This window comes from Megascapheus bottae, chromosome 19 (assembly GCF_031878675.1).
Source record: "Megascapheus bottae isolate mThoBot1 chromosome 19, mThoBot2.hap1, whole genome shotgun sequence".
NCBI lineage: Eukaryota > Metazoa > Chordata > Mammalia > Rodentia > Geomyidae > Megascapheus > Megascapheus bottae.
Window position 1 is genome coordinate 15,419,534 of NC_143527.1, and position 27,394 is coordinate 15,446,927.

The 27,394-nt window shown below is 35.1% G+C and overlaps 1 protein-coding gene across 1 annotated transcript in view; it reads right to left on the reverse strand.

Moving 5' to 3' along the window:
- The window catches only part of Dcc (DCC netrin 1 receptor), a 934,207-nt gene that overhangs the window by 482,797 nt on the left and 424,016 nt on the right, over positions 1-27,394 (reverse strand). The window contains exon 3 of the mRNA XM_090353075.1: positions 12,475-12,759. Within this exon, the coding sequence (XP_090209201.1) occupies positions 12,475-12,759 (285 nt within the window). The remainder of the gene's footprint in view (positions 1-12,474; positions 12,760-27,394) is intronic.

A 27,394-nucleotide genomic window follows, 5' to 3' on the forward strand; every position in this document is an offset into this window, starting at 1 on the left:
TGCTTCTCAGTGGATGAGTGGATCAAGATGTGGTGCAAATACACAATGGAATTCCATGATGCCATCAAAAAGAATGACATTGTGCCATTTATACGGAAATGGAAACATCTGGGGAAAATTATATTAAGTAAAGTATTCCAAACCTAAAGAAACATAACTTGCATGTTTTACCTCATTTGTAATAATTAGAATGTTCCAGAAATCTAAAAGTAAACCCAAAGGATAATTTAAAAAAGTTACACTGGGTGTGATGAATTAAACAAGGCTGTAAACATTCACACAGTGTAACCAAAAGAGGATATTCTTAGCAAAGGATCACAAGGGGTCAATAGCTGTGTGAATATGATTATATAAAATTATGCTTATCAAAGAACTCCAATAAACAGAAACAGGAGTTTTTTTTTTAATCTTACTTTGTGTTTGCTTTTTCCCTTTGTCACTGTTTTTGATTTGTCTACGTTCTGTCTTGTATGTAAATTTATTAGATTTGGGGAGAGGAAGTAAAAGCCCAGAAATGGTGGGGCACAGGAACTACTCCAGCCGTGCTACTCATGAAATATTATGTTGGAAATGAACTGTGACACTTGAGGGAGAGGAGAGTTAGAAGGGAAAAATAGAGACAATGGAGGAAGGGTGACACTGTTCAAAAAGAAATGAACTCATCACATGACTTACGTAATTGTAACCCATATGTACAACATTTTTACAGTAAAAAAATAAAAGAAAGTGAGGATAATATTTTCTGTTTCAAGATATTTTCTAAAATTAATGTCTTTTCTTGTGGTGCTGGATACCAATTCAAGGGCATCACAGAGAACACAAGTGTTCTATCACTGAACCTTCCTCCAAGCATAAAGCAAATATCATGAGCCATGGTCAAGTCTGTGAGGCCAGGTGGAACCTGGGCTGTCCTCTGCAGGAGCAGAATTTCTCTAGTGTTTCAGAAGTTCACATGAGGTCTATCCTCATGACTGATGACTAAGTGGCTATATTGATCATCCAACATGAGACATTATGTAGAATCATATGAAACTCTTCCCTTCAGACACTGAGTTCAATCACCACTATCTCAGACAAATTGGAATGGATGCATCCTATGAATGAAATGAATTAACTTTTAATGGGCCATTATTCCAAAACTATGATTCAATAGGCTCAATGTTAAAGTTGTTATGGTGAATCTGAAGAGAATCTGAGCCACAGAGCAATTAAACCATGGATTGCTGATTTCTGTGTCAGCAAGAAAAATGTACAAGTTTTCACAGCTTGGTGATCATCATTCTCAGCATAACCAGTACTTGCTTTGAATTTCTATTTTTTTATTTGTGAATTCAAAAGCTTTTTCTCTCTTTGTATAGTTCTTGGTGTTTTCTTCTTTTTTAATTAAATCCCTGCCCTTATAGAATAGCAAACATATTCCCAATTGTATTTTACAGTGCCCTTTCATTTCTTTCCAGGAATAATAGTCACACATTAATTTCACATGGCTACTTTCCTCTGTCTGCACCCTCAATTTCAAGCTAACCTCGTATCCACTTTCTGGCAGCTTTGTCACCTTCCCTCTAGTTCTGTTTCATCAGGGACTAAGTATCTTCAAATATCAGCAGGTATATGAAATAATATGTGCTCTAAGTGAAGAATCCAATGACCCAACTTCTAACTTTGTGCTTAGTATTTTTCATTGAAAATTAACCTAATCCAGGCTAATCAAAGGAATCAGAATTTATTTCATAAAAATGTGAAAAGCTATTTGGCTGTAAGCCAAGGAGCTTTGAGGAGGAAAAGAGTCATTTCTCATGAACTATTTTTTCTACCACTCTAAGGTTCTATTATTTTCCTTCCTCATTTATACCAATTCAGTACTAAAAATGACATCTCCTCTCTCTAAACATTCCTACATCTGTTCAGATTTCCTCTTTCTTTTAACATGTATATGCATGCACACACATATACTCTCTCTCTCTCTCTCTCTCTCTCTCTCTCTCTCTCTCTCTCTCTTTCTCTCTCTCATACACACACACACACACACACACACACACACACACACACACACACACACACTGCTATTTGTAGTTAGAATTTAGAGGAAGAAGGGGGAAATCTATTCTTGTCACTACCATACGGTTCTTTCCCTTCTGTCTCATAGGCAAATTTTGCTCTAAGAGTATAATTTTGTAGCAGCTCTGAGAGAAGTGTTCTTTCATTTTTAGAATAAATATTTTTATAAAATCATAACTAAAAGAATTCTAGAAAGCAAATGTCATTATGAGGTGTCAATTAAGTATATGTAATCCAAAAAATTGTATTTATATATATCCATAAGGAAATATTTAAAACTTTCCAGAAGAGTGATAGGATTTTTATTTGAGCACTTATATTTGATAAGTAACTGAAACTATATGTGTATTATATATTAACTCAAGAGTGAATCAGTAAAGATATGCCAGGGATTTAAGAAAATATATGATGACTTTTTGCATTGCAGGAAAAGAATGATGTCAATGGAGAAACCTTATATGAAGAACAGTGCTTAGTATACTGTTTTTGCTTTGACCTTTTAGACATAATAACTTTTGCAGAAAAGGGGAGTTATTAAGAGATAGTACAGTCAATATCTAACACTATTCTATCTTAAAGATAGAAGCAAAGAAAAATCAGTGTAGTTAGTGATGGGGAAAAAAAACTGGTGACATTGGTATCATAGATATGACACAGAACACAAGAGTTCTCTGTGTTTTGGCATTCATTCAGGAATCCTGCCCTTGGTTCACATGTACCCCAAGACAATTAATTACAAATTCACATTGAATGGCAATGATACACTTATCTATAAAAATTTTTACCATATGATATTACTGATATATCATCTATATCATTGTTATGGATATACATACCCATGATAATTTGCTACCATATTAGAATTGGTTGCATCCAAATGGAACTTAATAGACTCAAAGCATCAGATTGTAAGTTTTGCTATATTACATTACTGTAAATTGTGATCTGCCATAATAAATTTCAATAGGACTGAAGTGTCAATTAACTCTAGAACTCTGCCTAGCCTTTATTCCCAAAGAGAACAGACTAAGGTACAATCTACTAAAGACATAATGATATAAGTAAAGTTCTCTTGACTGTTGTAAGATAGCCTGTCTTCTTTTGTTTTGGAGAGGATTTTTTGTGCTGATGTAAATCTTCCTAAAGCAATTTCTAATTAATGCAAAATTAAGACATCCTATGTTTTGAGAAATTTGTTAGGTTTTACTAAGTAACTTCAAAAAAATTTAAATTCCATGTATCAGAGTATGTAAACAATGCATCTTGGTGAATTGGTTACTGATCATGAATTAATGTACTGTTGTATTCTCTTGTGATTTCTTTTTTGATAATAGGACTTCTCTGGAAAATCAGAGCTCTTAAACACTGGGATTAAAAAAGGAAAGATTAGGGCTGAATGTGGAGTTAAACAGTAAATAAAATTATTGAAATTATTCAAAAATATTCAAAAAGGCTGAACTAATATAGTAGATAAAACTGCGTATCAAAATGGTAGAGTGCTCAGAGATGGCACCCAGGCTGAACTCAAGCCCTAGACTGACATACACAGATATAAAGACATAGACACAAACACAGACACAGACAGACATACACACAGAGACACATCTACAAAGACATAAACACAAATATATACACATAAATGTATATACAATTTGCAGATAATTCTTCCAGTCCATTAAAGATATGAAGTAAGGGAGAACATTTTATGTAATAGATTAATATTTCTTCCTTGTTTCTGTCTTTCTGAGGATATATTTGTGTCAGGATATTCACTGAATGTCTTTGGAGACTGACAACCATCAATAAAGATAATATAAACCAGTCTACAAGCCTCAACATCAAATTCAAGGCCCTCCACATGGTGGAGTCAATTTCTCATTCCACACTTTCTATCATCTGGGACTGCCCTAGAAATTGTTTTCCTCCTAACAAACTAAAAAAGTAATCATGTTTCAGGAAACTCAGATTTCCTTCCAAGAATTGTCTTGCTCCTATTCTGTGTTGATTTGAAAATAAATATATTTTCTTGAATTTATCCCTTTCTGATTTATCTAATGAGATGGTCACATGAATGAATTGGCAATAAATTCAGAAGGCAGATTATGTGTCATCTTCATTATTCTCTTTAGATCATTACTTTGTATGTACTACGAAAACAGACTCAGCATTACAATCCATACCTAATGTCGTTGTACTATGCTTTGTAGTATTTGGAGAGGCTGCTGTTTTGGTGCGTTTATGTATTATTATAGGCAATCAAGTCTTTCAATGTCACTTTCCCAACAGCTCATGCTCCCATCATGGATTTATGTCACATTCAAATAATTATGACAATATTTCAAACTTTTCCTATCATTATACCTGTCAGTGATATGTGATCAGTGATCTTTGATGTCACTATTTGAATGTTTTGGTGCAATGAGTCATGCTTAAATAAGATGGCAAAATTAATTGAGAGATGTTGAGAATTCTGCTTACTCTTTTCAACTAGCCATTGCCCTGTTTTTTCCTCTCTTCACTGTTCTCTATTCTATGAAAAAGTGTACAAAGTAGGTCAATAACCTTTACCAGACAGAAATCTTTTAACATTCAAGTTAAAGACTTGCACACCTTTCATTTTAAACCTAAAGCTAGAAATGATTATGCTTAGTGCAGAAAATACATCAAAAGTTAAGGTGGGCTGAAAATGCAAACTCATGTGCCAAACAGTCATGTTGTGGATACAAAAGGCAAGTTCTTTAAGGAAATTAAAAGTGTTACTCTAGAGAACACAAAAATGATTAGGACATAAACATAACCATTCTGCTAAATAGGAGAAATTTTAGAACTCTGAACAGAAGACCAAACTGAATGCAACAGTCCTATAAATCAAATCCTACTCTCCAGAACAAAACTTAAGCCAATAATAACTCTGTGAAGGCTGAGAGAGAAGAAGCTAAAGTTCACAGCTAATAATAGTTGGTTTATTGGGCTTAAAGTAGATGCTATCTCTGTAAGATAAGAGGTCAGGCCATAGCACCAAATGCTGATAAAGAAGAAATAAGAATCTGGAAATTCTAACCATGATCATTTATTCTTCAGTCCATAGATCAAAGGCAAATACTTTTACCTTCAGTCTTATTATTTAAGTATTACATTTCCTGGTATAGATAGGACAACCATGCCCATTGCAGCAATATTTACAACAGCTAAGATATTGAATCATCCCTGATGCTTTTCAACAGATGAATGGATAAAGGAAATTTTATATGTATACAATGGAAGTCTACTCATTCATCAGGAAGAATACTATGTACCATTTATAAGGAAATGGGATGTCTTAGAAAAAAATTAACTGAAGTAAGCCAAACCCAGAGAAACAAAGGTTGCATAATTTCCTTCATTTGTGGTCGCTAGACTGTGGCTATCAGTAAACACCGTGAATGGTATGCAAGTAGTTACAAATAGATTAACTGAAGTATAGTAGACTCTATAGAGAACTCAAACAATAAAATTCTTCAGAAAGATTAAGTCAAAACCTCATCAAGTAAGTACCAGAATACTTTCAAGTAGGGAGGTGGGACCAAGGGAGAGAGATAGACAAATGAGGGGGGAGGAAAGAAGGTGGATGAATAGTTCAAGCAATGGAAAATTTAGGTCATTGCCTTTATGAGATTCTAGGTCACAAGTATAAAAAGAGTATCTCTAAGCAGATTATTTTACATTTCACTAGATGCTTTGTAAGTCACTAGCTAAATGGCTCTGAAACATGTTTAGGGTGTTGCAGTGGAAGTCATTTTTTAAATGAAATTGTTCTGCATTCCAATATAAAAGAAATAGACACTGTAAATAGATTTTGATAGAAGCTCAGGTGTAAACAATCTAGGTGGTCAGAAGTTTTTTCTTCCAGTCCTAGGGCTTGAATTCAGGGCCAGGGCACTGTCCTTGGGCTTTCTTCAAGGCTTAGCACTCTACCACTTAAGTTACAGCACCATGTCTGGCTTTTTTTTATCCTACATAAGTGGTTCCGAGAAACTGAACCCAGGGCTTCATGCATGCCAGGCAAGCATTCTACAACTAGGCCAAACTCCCAGCCCCAAGAATTTTTTCCCCTGTACTTTTCACAGGACTGTGAACCAGACTAATGAAATCACTTAGGGTTGCTTGTATTGAATTGCATTATACTCTGTTAAAATATTACCTTATTTGAAGATAAATATCAAATTACGTTTTTTAAAAAAACAGATATACAACAAAATTAAGAAAAGTAAGGGAAGGGTTGATGGGAATGAAATTATTGAAGAGAAAACGCAGATCAAGATGTACTGCATACATAAACTGCTTTATTTAATGGTGAAAAATTCAATACCTATTCTAAATTTTTTTTAAAAGTGAGGGAAGTTGTGGGATAGGAGGAATATATGGAAACACTGAAAAGGGTTGACATGGGTCAAGAGGCACTGCTTTGTTGAATACCTTCTTAAAGATGCTAAGAAATATTTTTAAATGAACTAAATTTGTGAGGTTAACACTGCCATGCATAATGTTTCTATTGGCGTTCTGGGCATATTTACATGCCATTAAGAACATTTGTAATACATGGATGAAGTCACAATATCATCAAAGAAAGTGCTTTGCTAGAAATTGATCCCAATGTTACTGGACAGTTTTGAAGGATTCAACACTTCTGTGGAGTATATACTGTGTATTCATATTGTAGTAAAGAAGCTAGAAGTATAGCCTGAAAGTGTAACTAAATTCCAACAAGGCTGTGATTAAACTTCAATGGCTAGAAAAAAATATTTCTTATGCATGTGGAAAAGAAAGTAGCTTGTTCTGATGTAACCTACCCATTCTGGAGCTGCTGTGAAAACTCCTGAAATGACAACATAGGGTTTCAAATATGACATCAACTTGGTGGATAATGTGGAGTTTAAGACAGTTGATTCTAAGTTGAAAAATAACTTCCTGTAGCTAAAATGTTTCAACCCAAATCAACCACTGTAGAGAAATCTTCCATGAAAGAAAGATTGATTAGTATGACAAATTCACTCCTGTCTCATTTTAAGAAATTGCCACAGTCTTCCAAATTTTTAGTCACTACTGCCCTGATCTTTCAGTAGGCATCAATATTAAAATAAGAACCTCCAACATCAAGAAGACCATGGCTTACTAAATGCTCATTCCTTTTGGTGAGCAATAAAATATTTGATTAAGATATGCACACCATTGTTACATAATGATATTGCTAATAAGAGCATATACATTAGTGTAAATACAATGTTATATGGGTGCCCATACAACATGTGACTTTCTGTAGTCTGTTATTGACTTATTGCTATAGTATAGAATTAACTCAGCAATATCTCTGAAGTAAGCCTGTGATAAAATTTGAAATATAAGTAATATTTAAGCAAACCAAAACAACAATGAGTTAGTCTATTAGTGATGAATAAACATGTGAAACTTTTAAGATTAAAAATTACTTAGGTATTAACAGTAATTATGATAAAATTTGTTTCAATACAAAGAAAATATTACAGAGAAGAACCAACGCATCCTATAATCCAAATTATTTCACTAGAAGTTCATGGTTCTAATTATACAGATATTTATTTCAAGGTCTATACATGGCCTAGAATCATCTAGTTACAGTTAAACAAAGAAAAGTAGATTGATTTACTAACAGAACGAATCAATTAGGACATTAAGGAAAACAGAAATAAGAATTCTAATGTAGGGGCTGGCTCTTTTAGGTAAACAAGTGTCTAAAGAAGATTTATCATTCTGCAATTCAATCTGCTGCATGGCACTCAGGTGCAATGAACCATGAATAAAGTGAACTTGACAACCACAGTGGCTCTCCCAATCCATCATCCATTTTCCATCACATATGATAAGGCATTTCAAAACACGCCAATGTTTACTGAGCATTTCTCATTGACATCCCCCCAAAACTCATTATAACTGTTTACTCGGAATTTACTCTGTTAAAATGTGTAATTCCTCACAAGCAAAAATTCAATTTGTCTTAAACCATTAAGCAGTAAATTAAATCAGGAAATTTTCTACTTTTGAATGAAATAACTACTCATCTGGACAATATGAAATAGTATGGAAAAACTGTTAAATATCCATAATTTATTTTAAATAAGTAGCCCTCCTCACTCATTGCAATTTTACTGTTTTCTTTTTCTAAGTTCAAATTTCGCCCCATCCCTCATAAACCACATGATATGAATGAAAGATCTGTCTTAAAAATGTCCCAGCCACCAGCATCACTAGCAGCTCCTCGTCAGTCCGCACAGTGCTCTACCTTCAATTCCGTCCCAGCTTAAAGTCCTTCCAGGTGGTCCCATCATTTTCTGTGCAGTATAATACTGTATGGCAAAATGCATGTAGTTATCCTGAAAAAGCTTTCTATCTCTCATCTCTTTGCCTTGTTATTGCTGTTCTCATTTTCTGGTGAATATTTCTCCTAGCCTAGGCACTTCTTGTTCTTCAATATGTTTGGCAACTGTCATTTCTCTCTTCTGAACTGTGCTAGTGTTCCTTGTTTTCCTTCCTTACAGGGAAGCCTGTTTTCATATATATATATATCAGCTTCCCTCCCCACCCCAAACCTTGCATAACTGATGTTCTTTCAAGGCAGTCTTCCAGCTTATCTTTCCAAAGAAGTTTTTGGCATATAAGATATATGGAAAGTATATAAGATTACCTGTGGAACTGATTTATTGAATAAACTGAAATAGGCTCCTGAAAACATCAAATTAAACTTCTATTTGTTGATATCTGAATTTAATAGGGCTCAATTACTTAGTGATTTTAGATACCTGACATATTTTTGGTAGAACTTGAAATATGTTTCACACAGACTTTATTGCACATTACATTAAGTACTATTTAGAACTAGGTAAGTCCTTATAAACATATTCACACTCTATTTTAATTAATTGTGCTTAAAAACAAGGGCTGGGAAAAATTTAAATTTTCACACTAGCATTTTCTATTTAAACAGAAGCAAGAAATATAAATAACTTTATCAAGCAACATGGTACTTTAGTGATCATAGAAAAATATGTATTATTATGTATGTTAACACTTCAGTATCACTACTAACATTCCTATGCTAAAATATAATGAAATTATATCATAATGCACCTATTTTTCCTATTCCAATATAAAGTAAAAGAAATTAAGCAATATATGCATGTATTCTATTATTAATTCAAACTTATTTACAGAAAATGGAAATTTATGTAGAAAATAACATGATTTTTAAAATGATTATTACTAGCAAATAGGAGAAACTAGGATGAATCCTCCATTTTTCTTTCTTTTACTCAATTCTGTATTTACTGCAGAGTCATGTATTCTACCTCTAAACCAACTTACAAACACGAGGACACATACTTTAAACACATTATCCTTCAGGTGGTCCATTATGTGGTCAATAGTGAATGGAAAAGAGTTAGCCAAGTATGACAAAAAGATGTGGGTGCAGCCTATGTCCATTATGTTTTGTTTAAGCTTCTATCTGAATTCAGAACAATTCTAATTAGATGGTTTTTTTCTTAGTTCAGTTTCCAATTAGATAAGAAATGTTTACAAAAATATCTCCAAAACATAGCAACACTTACTAGGGCCTTTGTTTTGATTTCTTTCTTTTTTTTTTTTTGCCAGTCTTGGGCTTAAGCTCAGGGAATGAGGACTGTCCTTGGATTTTTCTCAAGGATAGAACTCTACCACTTGAGCCTCAGCACCACTTCTGGCTTTTTCTAAGTATGTGGTACCAAGGAATCAAATCCAGGTCTTTGTGCATACTAGGCAAGCACTCTACCACTAGGCCAAATTACCGGACCTTGATTTCTTTTTTATCTGGTTGTTATAGCTGCTTGAATAGGACATATTGAATTTGCTAGGCACTGCAATTCTCTACCACTTGAGCTTCTCTTCAACCCTGGTTTATGGTAAAATATTTTTGAGATAATGACATAAAGTTTTCTGCCCAAATTGACCCCAAACTACAATTCTTCCACTCTCAGCATTTTTAGTTGCTAAGAGTACAGGCATGAATGATGAGTGCCTGACTACTTCTTGTTATTGCTGGGTTCCTTTAACTAATGTGAAATTAATGTGAAATTAATTTAAATGGGTTATAATTATCTCTGGTTATAAAATAAATGCTAATCAAAACAACATCGAGTTTCCATGTCACAATGGTTACAATAGTCAGCATCAAGAAAACTAACAATAACAAATGTCATCATGGATATGGCCAAAAAGAAACTATAATTACACTGATGGTGGAAATACAAATCACTCTTGGAAGCAGTTTGAAGGTTCCTCAAAAGATTCAATATTGAGCTGCCACAACTTAGCATTTATCCAATAGAGCACAAACAAGACCACACTGAAGCTGCCAGTACAACCATGTTCATTGCGGTATTTACTAGAGCTAAAATATGGAATCAGCTCAGATGCCCCTCAGTGAATGAATGGATCAAGAAAATGTGATATATATACAGAAGGAAATACTACTTCATCCATTAGAGAGAATGAAATTGGGGGGCCGGGAGTTTGGCCTAGTAGTAGAGTGCTTGCCTAGCATGCACCAAGACCCGGGTTCGATTCCTCGGTACCACATACATAGAAAAAAGCCAGAAATGGCCAGAAATGGTGCTGAGACTCAAGTGGTAGAGTTCTAACCTTGAGAAAGTCCAAGGACAGTGCTCAGGCCGTGTGCTCAAGCCCACGACTGGCAAAAAAAAAAAGAAAGAATGAATGAAATTGTATTGTTCATAAAGAAAGACGAGAAAAATTTATTAAGTGAAATGAGAAACATAGGTCGCATGGTTTCCTTCATTTGTGATAGCTAGAATGTGTCTATAAATCTCCAACTAAACACACTAGGGTGGTAAGCAAATGATTACAAATGAACTGATATAGAATATTCTGTATGGGGAGTTGCTAATTGTGTAATTCCTTAAACATGTGTTTTTCAAAGTGAGCTTATTACAAGAAATATCAGTTTGATGACTGTGAATCATAACTATCTTTCAAAACTTTCACAATTTAAACTGTAACTTGTTTCCTAAATCCTATTAGAAAACAGATCTCTCTTGTCATATTAAAGTAATCAAACATATTCTTGCCAATTTTTTGAGACTTTTCTTGGCTTCTCATATGACTCAACAGATATAATAAATATTAAGTATATATGATTATAAATATTTAAATTTTGTGGATGTAGTGGATCCCTTAATAAATGCATGGATGTGTTTGAAATAATAGTTACATTTCCATCTGTCACTGCAAATGGATAGAATATAACAGTGTTGCCAAAAGTTATTAGCACATCAATATCCCTGCCATTAAAGGATGATGGAACACACTCACACACACACAAAGGTCACTGAAAAATACCATCATTAGCTGGGTGTTGGTGGCTAACAATTCTAATCCTAGTTACTCAGAAGGCTGAGATCTGAGGATTGAAGTTGAAATCCAGCCTGGGTAGAAAAGTCTCCATGAGGCTCCTTATCTCCAATAAACTACCCAAAAAAAATAAAAATAAAAAATCCTGAAGTGGTGCTGTGGCTCAAGAGGTAGAGTGCTAGCCTTGAGAACAAAGAGCCCCAAAGACAGCACACAGTCCCAGAGTTCAAGACCCAGGATAGGCAAAAGGAAAGAAAATATTCCCACTCAAAATATCACAAAAACCTTTATTTAATTCCAGATTTGTTTTTAGAATAATTTATCTTCTGAATGGCCAAAACATTTGTGTTAAATTTACATAATTCGAAGAACAGAGGAGCCAATATCTGTACTTTAATAAGAATAAGATATATATTATACAGAGGTACAATGTGTGTGTCTGTGTGTGCATGTGTGTGTGTGTGTGTGTGTGTGTACAAATAAAAGTCCACCTTATAGTGTACAGTCATGAATAAAGATAGTGATTGTAAGAGGAGAGAAGAAATTATTACACAGCATTCAGTCCAACTTCTTGTTATTTAGGAGAAGAAAAAGCTCTAAGTTTTCTAGATTTTTTCCTAAGGAAGGGAGAAATGAGATAGAGAGAAAGACCGTTCTCTACAATCATATTAATCAAAGTGGTTGTCATGACATATATACCTAAGCTCACCCCTGACACAGGCCAGGCTCTCTGTCAGTGATTATTTTGTCTCTGGAACTTAGCAATTCTTCTCAAAAAGGAGTTTGCAAATGCATGGGTACTTGATAGTCTGATATTGACTTAAAGCCAAATCACTAATTCTCATTTTTTTGTATTAGAAGAATAACAATTAATAAATAAATTTAGCAATCTCAGTGGACAATACAGAACCTGAAACTACGGATCTGTCAAAGGAAATCTACTGTTTGCTCCTGCTGGAACAGGATCATTCTGAAAAGAATCAAAGGCTGTTGAAATACCTGATAGAATTCTGACTTCTGCTTCGTTTCCTGTTCTGGAACTCGCTGGATTTTTAGCGGTGCAGCGATAAATTCCAATGTCCCCAGGTTGAAGCCTGCTGATCTGCAGAGCCCCCGAGGGCAAGACCACCACGCGGGAGTCTCCTGAGGTTGGAGCCAGGTCCTGTTGGTTTTTCTGCCAGTGTATAGTGGGCATGGGCTCTCCAATGACCTCACACTTGAGGAGCACCGTGTCTCCCACGAAGGCTGTGACAGATTCTGTCTGGGAAAGGAACCTCAGGGGTCCTAGAAGAGAGGGCAAACAAAGAAGGAAAAGATGAGAGCTGCCATAGTCACTAGTGGAGACCATTCTGTCTTCTGTTCCTGATGAAGCTTACAGTTCAGAGGATATTTTCCTCACACATGCCCTTCACAACAGATCACAAATCATACATCAGACCACTACAAATGGATGTGGTTGAAAAAAATCAAGGGAGATGTCGCTATTCACCTCCTGAAGCTTTCAGTTTTTATCTATGGTTGTAATACAGCCATGCAAAATAAACAAGAGCAAATGGCCTTGTTCTGAGTTTGGAGATGAGGAAATGGAGGCTCACAAAAGCTGTACCCCACAGGCAAGTTCATTTCCATATTCTGGAGCACAGGAGGCCTCATTCTGATGATTTGCTCTGGCCAGTACCCAACCATGGACAAAAATCTGTAGTCAGGGGGATTCGTGAAGGACTGGTCACCTAAGGCAGTTTTAACAGGAAGAGAGCTGTATCAACTGCCCAATGGAAGAAACAGAAAACTATCTTCATGGGCTGACCATTTAAGGTACATGATAATCAGCATAACAGGGTGTTTTACAAAAATAAAATCATAAAATTGAAATTAGAATGTCTTGTGTTCTTGTGAAACATTTGTAACTTATTTCATGTTTTGGAGATAAAATTGGACAGTAGTAAACTTCTATGGTTTATGGTATTCTTGTAAAATAATGTGAAAATCATGCATGAGAGTGATTACAGGAATAAAAGGGATTAAAAAAATAAAGCAACTGATCATCGCTATGCATCCTAATTCTGTTCAAGGGTAGAAAATAATTTGGTTTCCCCTGTCAATTCCATTGTGAAAAATACATATCTGTCACCCTAATCTCCAGATCACAAAAATACTTTGGATATTTTTAAATATTATGAAAAATGAATATAAATAAATTATTTTTGATAAATCACAAATACTCTCTTAACTGCTAAAAGTACCCAATGATTCTAATTCCTGAATTCTGGTTCTACTTATCATAGGTATATTTTGATAATCCCAATTTCATTTTAGTCATGCTAGAATATTTCATTCATTAATTTCTGGTCTACATCAGTTTGACCTAATCATACTTGAAGGTACTGTCATGTGTATAGGTTCATTTTAATTAGTCCAACTTCCCCAGTCCAGAATTAAATTTTGTCAGGGAGTCTTGATTTTTCTATCAATATTAGTCAATAACAAATCCTATTGTGCTCCACTTTTACTGCTATTTTGAACTTGGGTCTATTAATTCTCAGAAACCTAAGTTTCTCTATAAACCTATAAGAAAATTTAGTTAGTGACAGAAGGACAAAGGTAAAAAGGCCTGTGTCAAACACAATTTAATATGAGAGCCAATAAAAATAACAGAACAGATGCCTTAGGCAAAAGTAGAATTTCATGTTCCTTTCAAAGATTAGAGTCTTATAACCACAAGATAACTGAAACTACACACTAGAAAATCACATTAATATCACATATGAAATGGATGTTAAGTTGCTGAAAGGTAACCTCATTATAACTATATCAACATTAAACAGAACACAAAGAAACAAAACAAAAATAAACATGACAAACGTGCCAGAAGCTTATACCTATAATCCACCTGAGGTTTGGGGAAGATAAGAAACTCATCTCCAACTAACCAGGCTAGAATTAGAGGTATGGCTCAATGGTTGAGCATCATCCTTGAGCAAAAGTGCCTGAGTTCAAGCCATGTTACCAGCACACACACACACACACACACACACACACACACACACACACACATCTGAAATCATGTAGATAATATTAAGGTTATTGTTTTAGAAGAATGTTATTGATAGACAAATAGAGAAATCTTAATATTCAGTCAAATGTTAACTTACTAATGGAATTGTATACATACAAATGATATGTGTGTATTAAAAGTACTTATCTGACTCCTTAACTAAAGCTCTGGAAATTGGATTTATGAAGCTACCTGCATCAATACCGATCACCTGTCATTCATCTAATTCTATTCTTCTTTGCCAGCTATAAGAATAACTAATATATGACTGTTGGATCTACCACTGGAATACAAAAACAAAGTTCAAAATAATTCTAGGCTACTTTTAGTGTAGACATATGGATCCTTTCAAAATAATCAAAATATAGTACATGATCTAGTACTCATTACTGTCAACATGGAGTCTAATGGTATATTTTAGAAAAGAATAGTTTGATGCCAAGTGCTGGTGGATTATACCCATAATCCTTGCTACTCTAGAGGCTAAGATCCAAGGGTCACAGTTTCAAGCAAACCCAAATAAAAAGTCTGTAAGACTCTTATCTCCAGTTAACCACAAGAAAATCAGAAGTGGAGTGTGACTTAAAGTAGTAAAGCACTAGCAAAAATGCTCAGGGATAGTGCCCAGGTCCTGAGTTCAAGCTCCTTGAATGCCTTTTTTAAAGAATAGTTTGTGTAAACCACACTAAGAAGACATGTAAATAGTAGTGGCAGCTACTGTAAGGCTTGTGTTAGGTGAGAAATTTCAAACAAATTTTTGACATTCTCAAATGAATGGTTGTCTTTTCTATCTTCATCTTTGCCCATCCTTAGCTGGTGTTTTGTTTAAAAAATAGGGATAATTTTCTCATAAGGGTAAGTTATAAAGTAAGATGCTTTGGTAAATGGCTAAACTGTAAGTTTACAAACAGATGGCCCTCTGGTAAGTACATGCCCTCTATAAATTACACTTATTTTACCTATGAATAGCTTCAGTAGGTTAAAATGGACTTGCAAATTAACTGTATAGCATAGGAAAAATTATAGAAAAGAATTTGAATTCCTATGAGGCTTGACATTTCATGTTAATATCACTGGAATTAATGGAATGGCTCCTATTCTGCATGCTATTTCAATATGAACTTTATGGAGACTTAAGATCTTAACCAACAGAGGTCAGAAGTTCATCCTTTTACAAAGCAAAAATAAAAAAGTTTGGAAATCATAAATAATTGATTATATATTATAGTGAGAGGTTATAAAAATAATATGTTCTTTTTGTCTCTACAAAGGAAACTGTAACTAGTAGAAAAGCAGCTCCGAATTTACATGAGCTTCCATGGTTTGAATTAACACTCCGTTGAGCAAACTTTAAGCCTGCAATTTTCATGCTATTGCCCCAAGCAACTATGAGTTCAAAGACATGATGAATTATTAACTTAGTAGTGTATTTTCTTTTTGTTTCTTTTTTTCTTTTGTCAGGCTTGAACTCAGGGCCTGGGCACTATCCTTGAGACACTCTGTGCTCAAGGCTAATATTCTACCACTTGAGTCACAGTGCCGCTTTGAGCTTTTGCTGAGTAGTTTATTAGTGGTGAAAATCTTATGGACGTTCCTGCTCTTGCTAGCTTCAATGAGTGGTCATTAGAGCTCAGCTTTCTGAGCAGCTAGAATTATAGATGTGAGCTACCTTTGCCTGGCTTAGGAGTATATTTTCAATATATGCATATGGGTATCTAAAATTGAATGCTAAAATCATTTTACTTATAAGAATAAAACTGAGTGTTTTCAGAGTTGTTTCATGCTGTAATACAAGAAAGAAATTTCCTGTGTTTCATGCAGTTACAATGGTTAGTAGAGTCTCATATGATATTGTTACTTTCTCAGAAAGAGCCAATTCAGATTTATTAGATCACACATTTTATTTCCTTTATCTTTTCTTCATTCAAATCCCATCCAAACATAAAAATGGTATTCCTAAATCACTTGTTTGTTGTTTACCCAGGAAACTCTGATATTCTCAAGCTTTTCTGGCAGAGTCTTACTCTCCATATACTGGGCCAAGGTTTTTTTTTTTTTTCTTAATTATATACCAAGAAATCTTGTACAATGTGCCTTCCAAGCTCATTTTCCATAATGTTGGCAATACATGTTTCCAATCTATGGAACCTCTCTTGAATCTAAACACAGCTTACTGTTGAATCGTATTTTTTGTGTTCTTTGCTCTAAAAATTCATGTTCCATCCCTTAACATCTTAGTCTATTTCCTAGTCTTACCAGAAACCTCCTACCTTTTAAATTTTTATAGCAGTCATAATTTACAGATGTCATAACACAGGGTAAGTAGATAGATAAAAGCTGAAAATGTCTGTATATTTCTGTTAGGTTTTATGTAGTTTATTTCCACATGCTATATTAAATATTTACTGAGACATTAAAAAAGCATAAATATTTTCTGAGGGTCTATGTGACTCTCAATGCTTTGTGACATTTGCATGTTGAAAATGGGGTTTATGTTTTGGTTCTATCAGGTAGCAACAGCTCAGAGTCTGGGAAGGTCAATAACTACTTACTGCGATGCCTGGTGTCCTGGGATCATACTCCTGTTTCACCTTTTTACCAGTCAGATGACTTTACAAGTTCTTAGTTTTACAATTTGTTCATATTGCCTTCAAAAATGGTCTTTAGGTACTGTGAATTTGGCCTAGTGGTAAGAGTGCTTGCATAGCACGCGTGAAGTCCTTGGGTTCAAGTCCTTGGTCCCATATACTAAGAAAAAGCCAGAAGTGGTGCTATGGTTCAAGTGACCTTGAGCAAAAAATATCTAAGAACAGTGCCCAGGCCCTGAGTTCAAGCCCCAGGAGGGAAATATATATATATATATATATATATATATATATATATATATGTCTCTAATCTTTACAAGTACTCTCCTCCTTCTTTCTTTTCTTTGTCTCTTCCTTCACTCCTTCTTTGTGTATATACTGCTAATGAGGGGTTTGAGTTACTCAATTAGTTATTGCTAGTAGATGTATTTTATGTATAAAACTGTTACAGGAGCAAAAATCAAAGCAGTTAATGTACTGTAGTATTATTACAAAATAGACTTAGTACTAAAGTACTATACTTCAAGGTACTTTCAACTTCAAAGTTGAAAACGCTTCAAGAATAATGTCGCATTTGTCAACAGTCTCCATTCTTAAGACACCCAGTTGCATAAGTGGTGTAAGTGCAGTTGGGCTTGTATGAGATGGGTCATCATCCACATCTGTGGATCCAACAAATGGATAATAAAAATATAATATTACATGTGTTAGTGCATATGCTAAGCAAAACAGATTTTTCCTTTTGTAATTCCCTAAGGAAGAGAATATAGAAAGTACTTACGCTCTTTTAGGTATTCTAAGTGATACAGAAGAATACAGAATATAGGAAAGTAGGTAAATACCATGCCATTTTATGTGAGAGATGAACTCTGCAGAGAGGTAATGCAGATACTGAGGGACAAGTATATGCTGTATATTTAATCATACTCTTATACATAACCTGCAGTCTGATATTCTGTATTATTTACACAGCCTATAAACCTAGTTTTTGTGCTTTTAGGTAGTTTCCAACTTTAGCTTTGGGGAAGAGTTTTCAGGGATGAACTGTAAACAAGGTTTGAACTTTCACACCGACCTTGTCCTAGAATATTATGTTAACTTTATTTCTAGGAACACCTATACCTGTTTCAGCTGCTCTACCCTGACATCAATTCCCAGGTTTATATATAATCTACACCTCTCTGTGTTAACAAAGACAAGAATCTGTGAGTGAGGAATTCTAAAGTAGAAAGAGTGTTCTTTGTTTTCTTTTTCTTTTTCATTTTAATGTTTTTTTTCTGTTTTTGAGAGGGGGTGGGCCTTGAGCTCAGAGCCTGGGCACTGTCTTGAGCTTTATCAGGACTAGCACTCTACCCATGAGTCACAGTATCACTTCCACCTTTTTTTCTGTGAGTGTGGTACCAAGGAATCAAAACCAGGGCTTTGTGCATGCTTGGCAAGCATTCTACTACTAGACCAAACTCTTGGCCTGAGTGCTTTGTATTCTAAATGGAAAACTCAGATACATATGGAAACTCCATTTTATTCCATCCTACAGACTCTTAATTCAAGTTTTATTGTGACTAATTCACAGTAAAATTATCTAGGTGTTAACCTTAAAAATTACATTAATGCCACCAAACCTGTTTAGAGTTCTATAGTAAGCATTTTGTGCCATTAGCAAGAGATGCATAGCCCTTAAGAGATACCATTCCATAATTAGCTATTCTGCTTATGACTCCTCAGTTATTATTTTAGGCTACTTGAATGCTTAAAATTTTCATTAGGTTTCTATTTAATTCATCAATTCTCATTTTATCTAGGTTATGTTGTTAAATACTGCTGGAAAGGTAAACAGCCATAATTCTAGTTGGTTTCCAGAATACTTGCTAGCTCTGCAAGAAAGAGCTAGGGTTTGCTCCCATTTCTTCATAGAGGCCTTTGCTAACTAGACAAAATTTGATCATTCTGTCTATCCTCTGTCTCCCCTCTCTCCATTTCTCTCTCTCTCCTCTATTTCTTTGTTCTCTTCCCCTTTCTGGATAATCTTAAAATTGGATTTTATTTCCTTTGCTTGTGTTTTCCTTGGCTGTCAAATATAGCTATACTGTACATTATTTAAAAGATAGTTATGTTTTATTTCCACACCAAATTAGAGAATTCAGAATTATCTGATAACTTCATCTCCTCAAGATGTCCATGGAATTATGAAAGTAAACCGTGAACTTCCCTTGCTACATACATTGTTAGGTACCACGTTAACATACACTTTTTACTTTACATAAGTGGGCATATCTCTCATTTACTTTCCTATCTTAATTGTGAGTGTGTGTGTGTGTGTGTGTGTGTGTGTGTGCGCGCGCGTTGTGCTGATCCTGAGGCTTGAACCCAGTGACTAGGCACTGTCCTTGAGGTTTTATACTCAAGACTAGTGCTCTATGACTTGAGTCAAAGCTCTATTTTTGACATTAGTTAAGTTATAGGTCAGGATTCCACAGACTTTCATGCCTGGGATGGCTTTGAACCACAATACTCAGATCTCAGCCTCCTAACTGGGATTACAGACATGAGCCACCAGTGCCTGGCTGTCTTATTCTTTTAGACTGTGTGTTTACATATATACATATTAATATTTTTGTCACAAATTTGGGCTGATGAGTAAAGCCACACATTTGTGTTCAATCCACTATGTTTAACTATTGCATCATCTGCAATAGTTTTTTAAAAAGATAATTGGAGCAAGCATCATAGGCCTCTCTGACATTTGCCAATAAAGGAAAGGCACCAATGAAGAGAACAGCACGGAGCAAGAGAGAAATGCAGTGGGTTCATCTAGGAAAATGACTAACAAAAAGACTGAAGTCCTCCCAGATACACCTCCTTTCCTTTGAAAGTAGACTGTTGGCAAGAGAAAGAGATATGCTCTGGAAATGTACTTTATGCCCATGCCACCTGTGGATGCTTGGAAATGAATTTTCCCATCCTTCTCTTAAATCCCTCCTGAAAAAATAAAGCTATCAGATATTTCATTCCAGCTAGGACAGTCTGGGGAAAGGATGCAAGCCAACACACTCCTTCAGTACAAGTATGCATTTCCTCCATTGCTAGGCCCACCCCAAATGCTTCCTGTCACCAGAACAGTTGAAATGTTAGTAGCAAATGCTGCGAGCATTTTCCATTTCAGCTATTTTACCTGTGTGATGCTAAAAAAAATAAAGAAAAAGAAAAATAGTAGTAACAAATCACCATGGCAATGAATAGAAAGCTGCTAAATCTGTAGGGACATCAAAAGTGTTGGGCTCTCAGAATTAAAATAGAGAACAATAGTTTCCCGCTAGCTTTCACTTACACACACATGTGCCACAAAGACTCAGAGAAATCTTCCCATCATATTCAGGCAGTCAGAACGCTGGAATAGCTTAGACAGGCACTCTCCATTAAATCTTAAACTACTTCGGGTTTTAAGCAAATGTAGAAATAAAGTATTTTATAGTTTAGGTTTATTGCCAAGACTCACAGCCTCTTGGGGGCTTCTCTTCCTCCTCCACACAGCCCCAGAATGGGCCTGTTCCTCCTCAGTGCTAATCAAAAATGGCATATTCTTCTGATTTGCCCTCCAGCCTCATTGGCAGATTATCAGAACCCACATCTTCTCCTATGGAAGGTCTAATTATTAAGTAATTAAAGTTCATTTAATAAAAAGAGACTTATCAATTGGGGTACAGACCTTAGGGTTGGAATCATGCCTTGCTTTTAAGTATTCAGAAATCTGGTAATATTCTGGAACTGCCAAAAGAAGAGCTGCCTTAGAAATGCTTTTGTTTGCTCAAAATTAAAGCCTGAAGGTTATGTCCCTTCAAAGCCAGACTCTATTTGCTCCTATTTAATTGTCAAATTAACTGCAGGGCAGAGAATAAAGGCAAGACAGAAAAGAAGTTCTGGAGATTTAGTTCTCTGAAAAAGGCAGCTCAGAAGCAAGAAAGGATATTCCTGTCCCACTCCAGTTTTCATCATATTATTTTTCCTTCCTTCTTTCCTTCCTTCCTTTCTGTTCTCCTCTCTCTGTCTCTCTCTCTGTCTCTCTCTCTGTCTCTCTCTGTCTGTCTCTCTCTCTCTCTCTTTCTCTCTCTCTCTCTCTCTCTCTCTCTCTCTCTCTCTCTCTCTCTCTCTCTCTCTCTTTCTCTCTCTCTCTCTCTCTCTCCTTCCCTCTTTCTTTCTCTTTTTCTGGTTATAGACTTCTATGTGATAAGTGGATAAGCAAATGCTTATATGTGGATATTACAATATAGGTCTGGCAAGTAAGCCTGATAGGTCTCTCCAGAATTATGATCTTGAGAGAAACAATCCTGTAGTCAGTCTGTTCAGCTGCTATAGAGAAATGTAAAGGAGAAAAGAAAGCAGTGTAGAGAAATTAAGAGACAAATCAATTTATCCATCTAGGTCTAAACTGCAGCAGCGTACAATGAACTCCTCTCTCAAGACCCAAATAGGATAAAAGTCACTGAATTTTCATGGAATCATTTTTTGAGTTTGTCTAATAGAAATACTTAATGTCTGATTTGGACATAAAGCAGTCATTTAGAGACTTCTAAAGTCTCAATAACTGTTAATAATCTGGATGCTGCCCTCAATCTCATCTACTAGGCCTGCTCAATTATTTATTAGCTGTTTTCAAATCCATGCAATTCTGAATCTGTACAAGTAATTCTTAGTAACAACATACTCAGTATCATGGGCACATTGTAAAAACTAAGTAAGTACATTCTCTCTGAAGAGCTGAGTTTTAGAGAAGTACTAAACAGTCTCTGCCAGATAGTCCAGATATGAATTTCAGTGCCTTCAACATACTCTGGAGGTTTTTAACAGGTATGAATTATACCCAGCTACCAATGGCCCCATTCCTTTTGGGTTTGACAACCAAACCAGCAGGATCTAACTTGGCTCATCCAGGTATTTTCCTGACTTAAAGTCAGAGAGTTTGGGGAAAACATCATTCTAAAAGTATTTTTGTAACTTTTAGTTTATACATTAGAGTTATTATAGAATATCTATTTTCAGGACAAGAATGACTAATGAAGAGATTTACCATTTCTTCCTTAAGCTTCTATGGTATTGCACCTCTGGATATTGGCAGTTCATAAATACAGTCAAATTATAAAGAACACCAATGCCAATATTCTATACAAATTTATAATGGAATGCTCCTTAGCAAAACAGGCAGCTAAACAGTAACCCAGGTACAATGACATTTCTTCTTGGCTGGTTGTGTATCATTGCTAACTGAATAAAATATTACTGTGAATAAAATATTTTCCATCAAGCTTATCTCTTACCATGTATGACTAATGAATGGCCTCAGTACTCTTGAGAATTCAGTATAAATGTGGGTAGTGAAAATATATATTCAACTGAAGTCAGGCCGATTATTCAAAGAGCAGCAAAACTACCAAAGTTGGCATGATAGTCTGATTTGCATCCTGTCATTGTCACCATCCCTTCCTTACATTTCCCAAAATACATTTATGTATGTCTGTCTGTCTATCTGTCTGTATCTATTTAATTCATTTACTGCCCTTAAGTAGTTGTACAAAATGGGTTCAAACAAGTTACTTTGTAAGTACAATGCTTCTTGATCAATGTCCACCTTTCAGCAGGATGCCAGAGGCATCCTTGATTATATTGTATCATGGGACCATTCCTTCTGTAAGTCAGGATGGTGGCTAATTTCATTAGTCATGTCATGTTAACTGAACCACAGTCCATCCAGACCTTCAAACAAGTTTAATCTGGGGGGTTGTTTATGAGAGCATTGCTGGATGAAGTTAACATTCATATCAGAAAACTCAAAAGGACAGAATGTTGTTTTCGGTAGGGGTAGGCTTCATCTAAGTATCTCGATATGTGAATGAAAACAATTATACAAGAACAAAGAAATCACGTCTGTGACTTTTGGCTCTGAGTTTTACTAGAAATCTTTACCATCATTTCTTCCTGCTCATTTGACATTCACATTCAAACCAAACCATACCATGAATTCTCCTAGGTAAGTCTCCAGCTAGCCAACTGAAGATCTTGAGATATCTTGGAGTTATGGAGATAACTCCAAGAAGCAGTTCATCAAAGAAATCAAAGTATACTGAAAGAAGTCTATTTTTTTCTCTTAGAATTTTAGTATATATATATATATATATATATATTCCTCCCCACAAAATCTATCCTATAGAATAAGAAGCAAGTTAAATCCAATGGAAATAAGAAGTTAAATTGTATAAATATGGCACAACTATATAATTTAAGGTTTTATTTGAAAGTGCCTGTTGAGGCAGGATTTGCCCTAATAAAATGCATTTTCATGCTCTGCCACACCACAATGAAAGTATAAGACAAGAAGATTTCTGTTATACTGCATATTTATGTTATTTAAAGTTCTTTTAAGACCCTGAGAAAAATCAAAACTTAAAAATATTACCACTGGAAGTGGAGCTGTCATGGTTCAAGTGGTAGAGTGGTAGCCTTGAGCTAAAGAATTCAGGGACAGTGCCCAGGCCCAGAATTCAAGCTTCAAGACTGACAAAAAAATACTGGGAGCTTGACCCATCTAATCAATTGTACCTGAATAATAAGATATATAAAAGAAAAAAAAGTTTGGTTCCAATGTTTGCCGCTTGATTTGGAACTCAACCCATTTGGATCAAAGTCTAAGGGCCTAAGAAGAGTATAAGAGCCAAAAACATGAATGTTGATTCAAACACGTCTCTCTGTATGCTCACTCCCCATCAACAATGTAGAAGTGTCAGGAAATTGGAAAATTGGAAAATTATTTTCATGAATATCTTTCAGTTGTGAAACAATTATTTCTATGCCAACTATATCATGTAAGGTCTGAGAAGAAAAACAAAGGACACACTTGAGTAGCCACAGGTACATTTACCACCCCCTGCTACTAAGTTATAAAGCTATAGGCTATAGATATGTATGGCTAGAATTAAATTAGTCTTTAAGGCAACTTTAAGTTTCAGTTACACACAGAGTTTGCACAAAATTAGCAGCAATATGTCTTTCAACCTTGTTAGTAAATTTTCCTGGTGTTAATAAAAGTTAGAGTTATAGCTTGGCACAGTGGTTCATGCTTGTAATCCTAGCTACTCAGGAGGCTGGGATCTGAGGATCAATGTTCACATCCAGCCTGGCATTAAAGAACTTCAGATTCTTAACTCCAATTAATCACTAGCAAATTGGAAGTGGGGCTGTGGCTTGGGGGATAGGGTGGTAGCCTTGAGCTGAAGAGTTCAGTCAGAGCGCCCAGGCCGAGTTCAAGCCCCACTACTGACAATAACAACAAAAAAAGTTAAAAAGTTAAAAAGACATGAAAAAGTATTAAATATAAGAAACATAGTTCTAACACACATAAATTTGGAGGAGCTAGGATAATATCATGAAAGATAAAAGTCATATGTGACTAGGGTAAATAATTTAGGGGCTGTACACACTCTTAATAAGTTTGAATTTCAGGTCAACAATTTTGAGAAGTTATTAAGGAAATCAGCAGAGAATAATTTAATCAAGTCTACATGTTTTTATTATTCTGGCTCCTGTATAGATTGAAGGAATAAATGCAAAGATCAAGGGTAGATACAGTACTCCCATAAAGAAATTTGACAGCAGTGAATATGGAAAGAAATATTACTCTGGCCAGAGAGGTAGCAGTTGGAAAGGAGAAAAACAAGCAATCTCAGTACATTTTTGCGGTATAGTCCAAAGGAACTCTCGAAGATTTTGTGTCCTTGTTGAGAGAGAGTGATGGGTTTGAAAATGAGCCTCGATGTCCAAATTAAATATTTAGGCTGCAATTTTGCTTGTTTTATGAGTGACTGTGGTGTTTTGGAAAGAAGAAAGATTAGTAGACTTGAGCAAGAGATAGTGCATTAATGATTGATCAGATGTAAGAGCTTAAGTAAATTATCAAACCTTAATCCTCAAAAAGGGAGTTTTAGAGACGTGAACTTCTATAAGCCTTTCACTCATAAGATTACATAATCTTGTGGTCCTGTTTAAATGATCTAATATGAATCTAGATCATGAATGCATTCAACAAAGCAATCCTATTAGGCAGATATCTAGAGACAAATAAGACATTCTCCACCACTGTCTTGGTAAAACTACTGATCGAAGTAAAAAAAAAAAATGCAAAGCATACCAGATAGCACTTACCATGAGGGACTTATAGTAGAGGCCCTGATGACTTATGGTAAACATGAGTTTATAAACATACAAATATTGCAATGACAGAATAAATGAAAATAATACAACCAGCCATTTCCTTTGTATGTAATCACTGATACACTTCTACCATTTATTGTGCTTTCTTGTTAATTTAGAGTACCGGGTATCTAATTTATTGACAACTTAGGTTGACTCTGGTTCTCAAAATCTAAAATGTTGTTTTTTACATGTCATTTAGCTTTCTTAACAATGAGGCAAGATTCTAAGCTTAAAACACCTTGATGCTGGGAAGTGACGTTGTAGCTCAAAGTCATAGAGTGTGAGCCTTGAGCAGAAAAGCTAAGGGACAACACCCAGGCACTGAGTTTAACCCCATGACTGACAAAAAAACAGCCAAACCTTGATGTCCATGAGACTTTTATAAGCAGAGCTGTGTTTCAAAGTGTTAAGAGTGCTAACCTTTAGTGAAAGATAATATTATGATAATGGCAACGCTGCATAAAGCATTCTATAAATTCAATGCAATACTCATCAAAATCTCAACATCAGTTTTTTCAATGAGATTGAGAAAATAATCCAAAAATTTGTAGCCACAAAATACCCCCAATTACAGAAGAAATACTGGGAGAAAAAAGTAGTGCCAGAGGTATAATGATCCATACATCAAATTATACTACATAGGTATAGTCATGAAAAAAGCTTGTTGCTGGCACACAAACAGGCCTGAAGTAACAGAATAGAAGACCCAGAAATAAAGCTACAGACTTGCAGCCATCTAGAAGACCCAGAAATAAAGCCACAGACTTGCAGACATCTAGTTTTTGATAAAGGACTAAAAACACAGAACGGAAGAATGACAACTTCTTCAACAAATAGTGCTGGCAAAATTGGATATCCACATATAGAAAACTAAAAGATGATTTCTATCTATTAATTCAAAATGGATCAAAGATTTCAGTGAAAGCCTCAAAACCATGAAGGCATTGCAAGAAAGAGGAGAAGCAGTAGGATTACTTAGGAGTCCTTAGGAAAGTTCTGAGTAAAAATTTGTACTCATTACCTTACATATCTAACTGTAAGCCCTCTGTACATCACCTTGACAATAAAATTAAAAATTCAGAAGCACAGAATATCAAAGAAAGGCTTAATATATAGTACTGCATCAAACTAAAAAGGCTGGCAATGAAAACTCTGCAAGCTAAAAAGCCTACACAATGGGAGAAGATCTTTGCCATCTGTACAACAGACAAAAGTCAAATATCTAGAACAATCAGAGAACTAAAGAAACTAAACCCTCAATGAATTGACAACCCAATTCATAAAGGGGAAAATGAATAAAACATAAACTCTTCAGAACAGTAAGTAGAAATAGCCCATGAACCCATGGGCATAAAGGAAATGTAAATCAAAACAACACTGAGATTCCATCTCACCCAAGTTAGAATAGCCATCATCATGAACTAAATAGTAACTGTTGCTGGCTTTCATGGAGGCAAAAAAGAACTCTAAAATACTATTGGTGAGAATGTAATTTGTTCAATTACTCTGAAAAGTAATGTGGAGATTCCTCAATAAACTAAACAGAGAGCTATCATATGATCCAGAAATTATATTGCTGAGCATTTATCTAAAAGATTACAAACTAGAATAGAGTTAGGCCACCTGTACAACCATGTTCATTGTAGCACTATTCATTATAGCTAAGGGATAGAATTGGCCCCAATATATAGGCATATAAACAAAGAGAGGTGTGTTCAAATACATACATATAATTATAATTTATGTTGGGTTATGTAAACAATACACATCACATGTATTCCTGCAAAGATATATGCTTAATTATTGAAGCTAATAGGGTTTATTTTGGAAAAAAAATCAGTCATGTTGTCACAGTTCATTTTTCTTAGTTATTACAAATTAATTTTAGGTTAAGTAACTGACTAATCAAAATTGTGTAATTTATTTTTTATGAAATCTAATACTTCCCAATTTTTCTTGGTCTTTTCTCAAGTCTTTTCAAAAGAAATCAGAATTTTATCCAACAAGCTGATTCCAGTTCTATCATTTGGAGAAATGG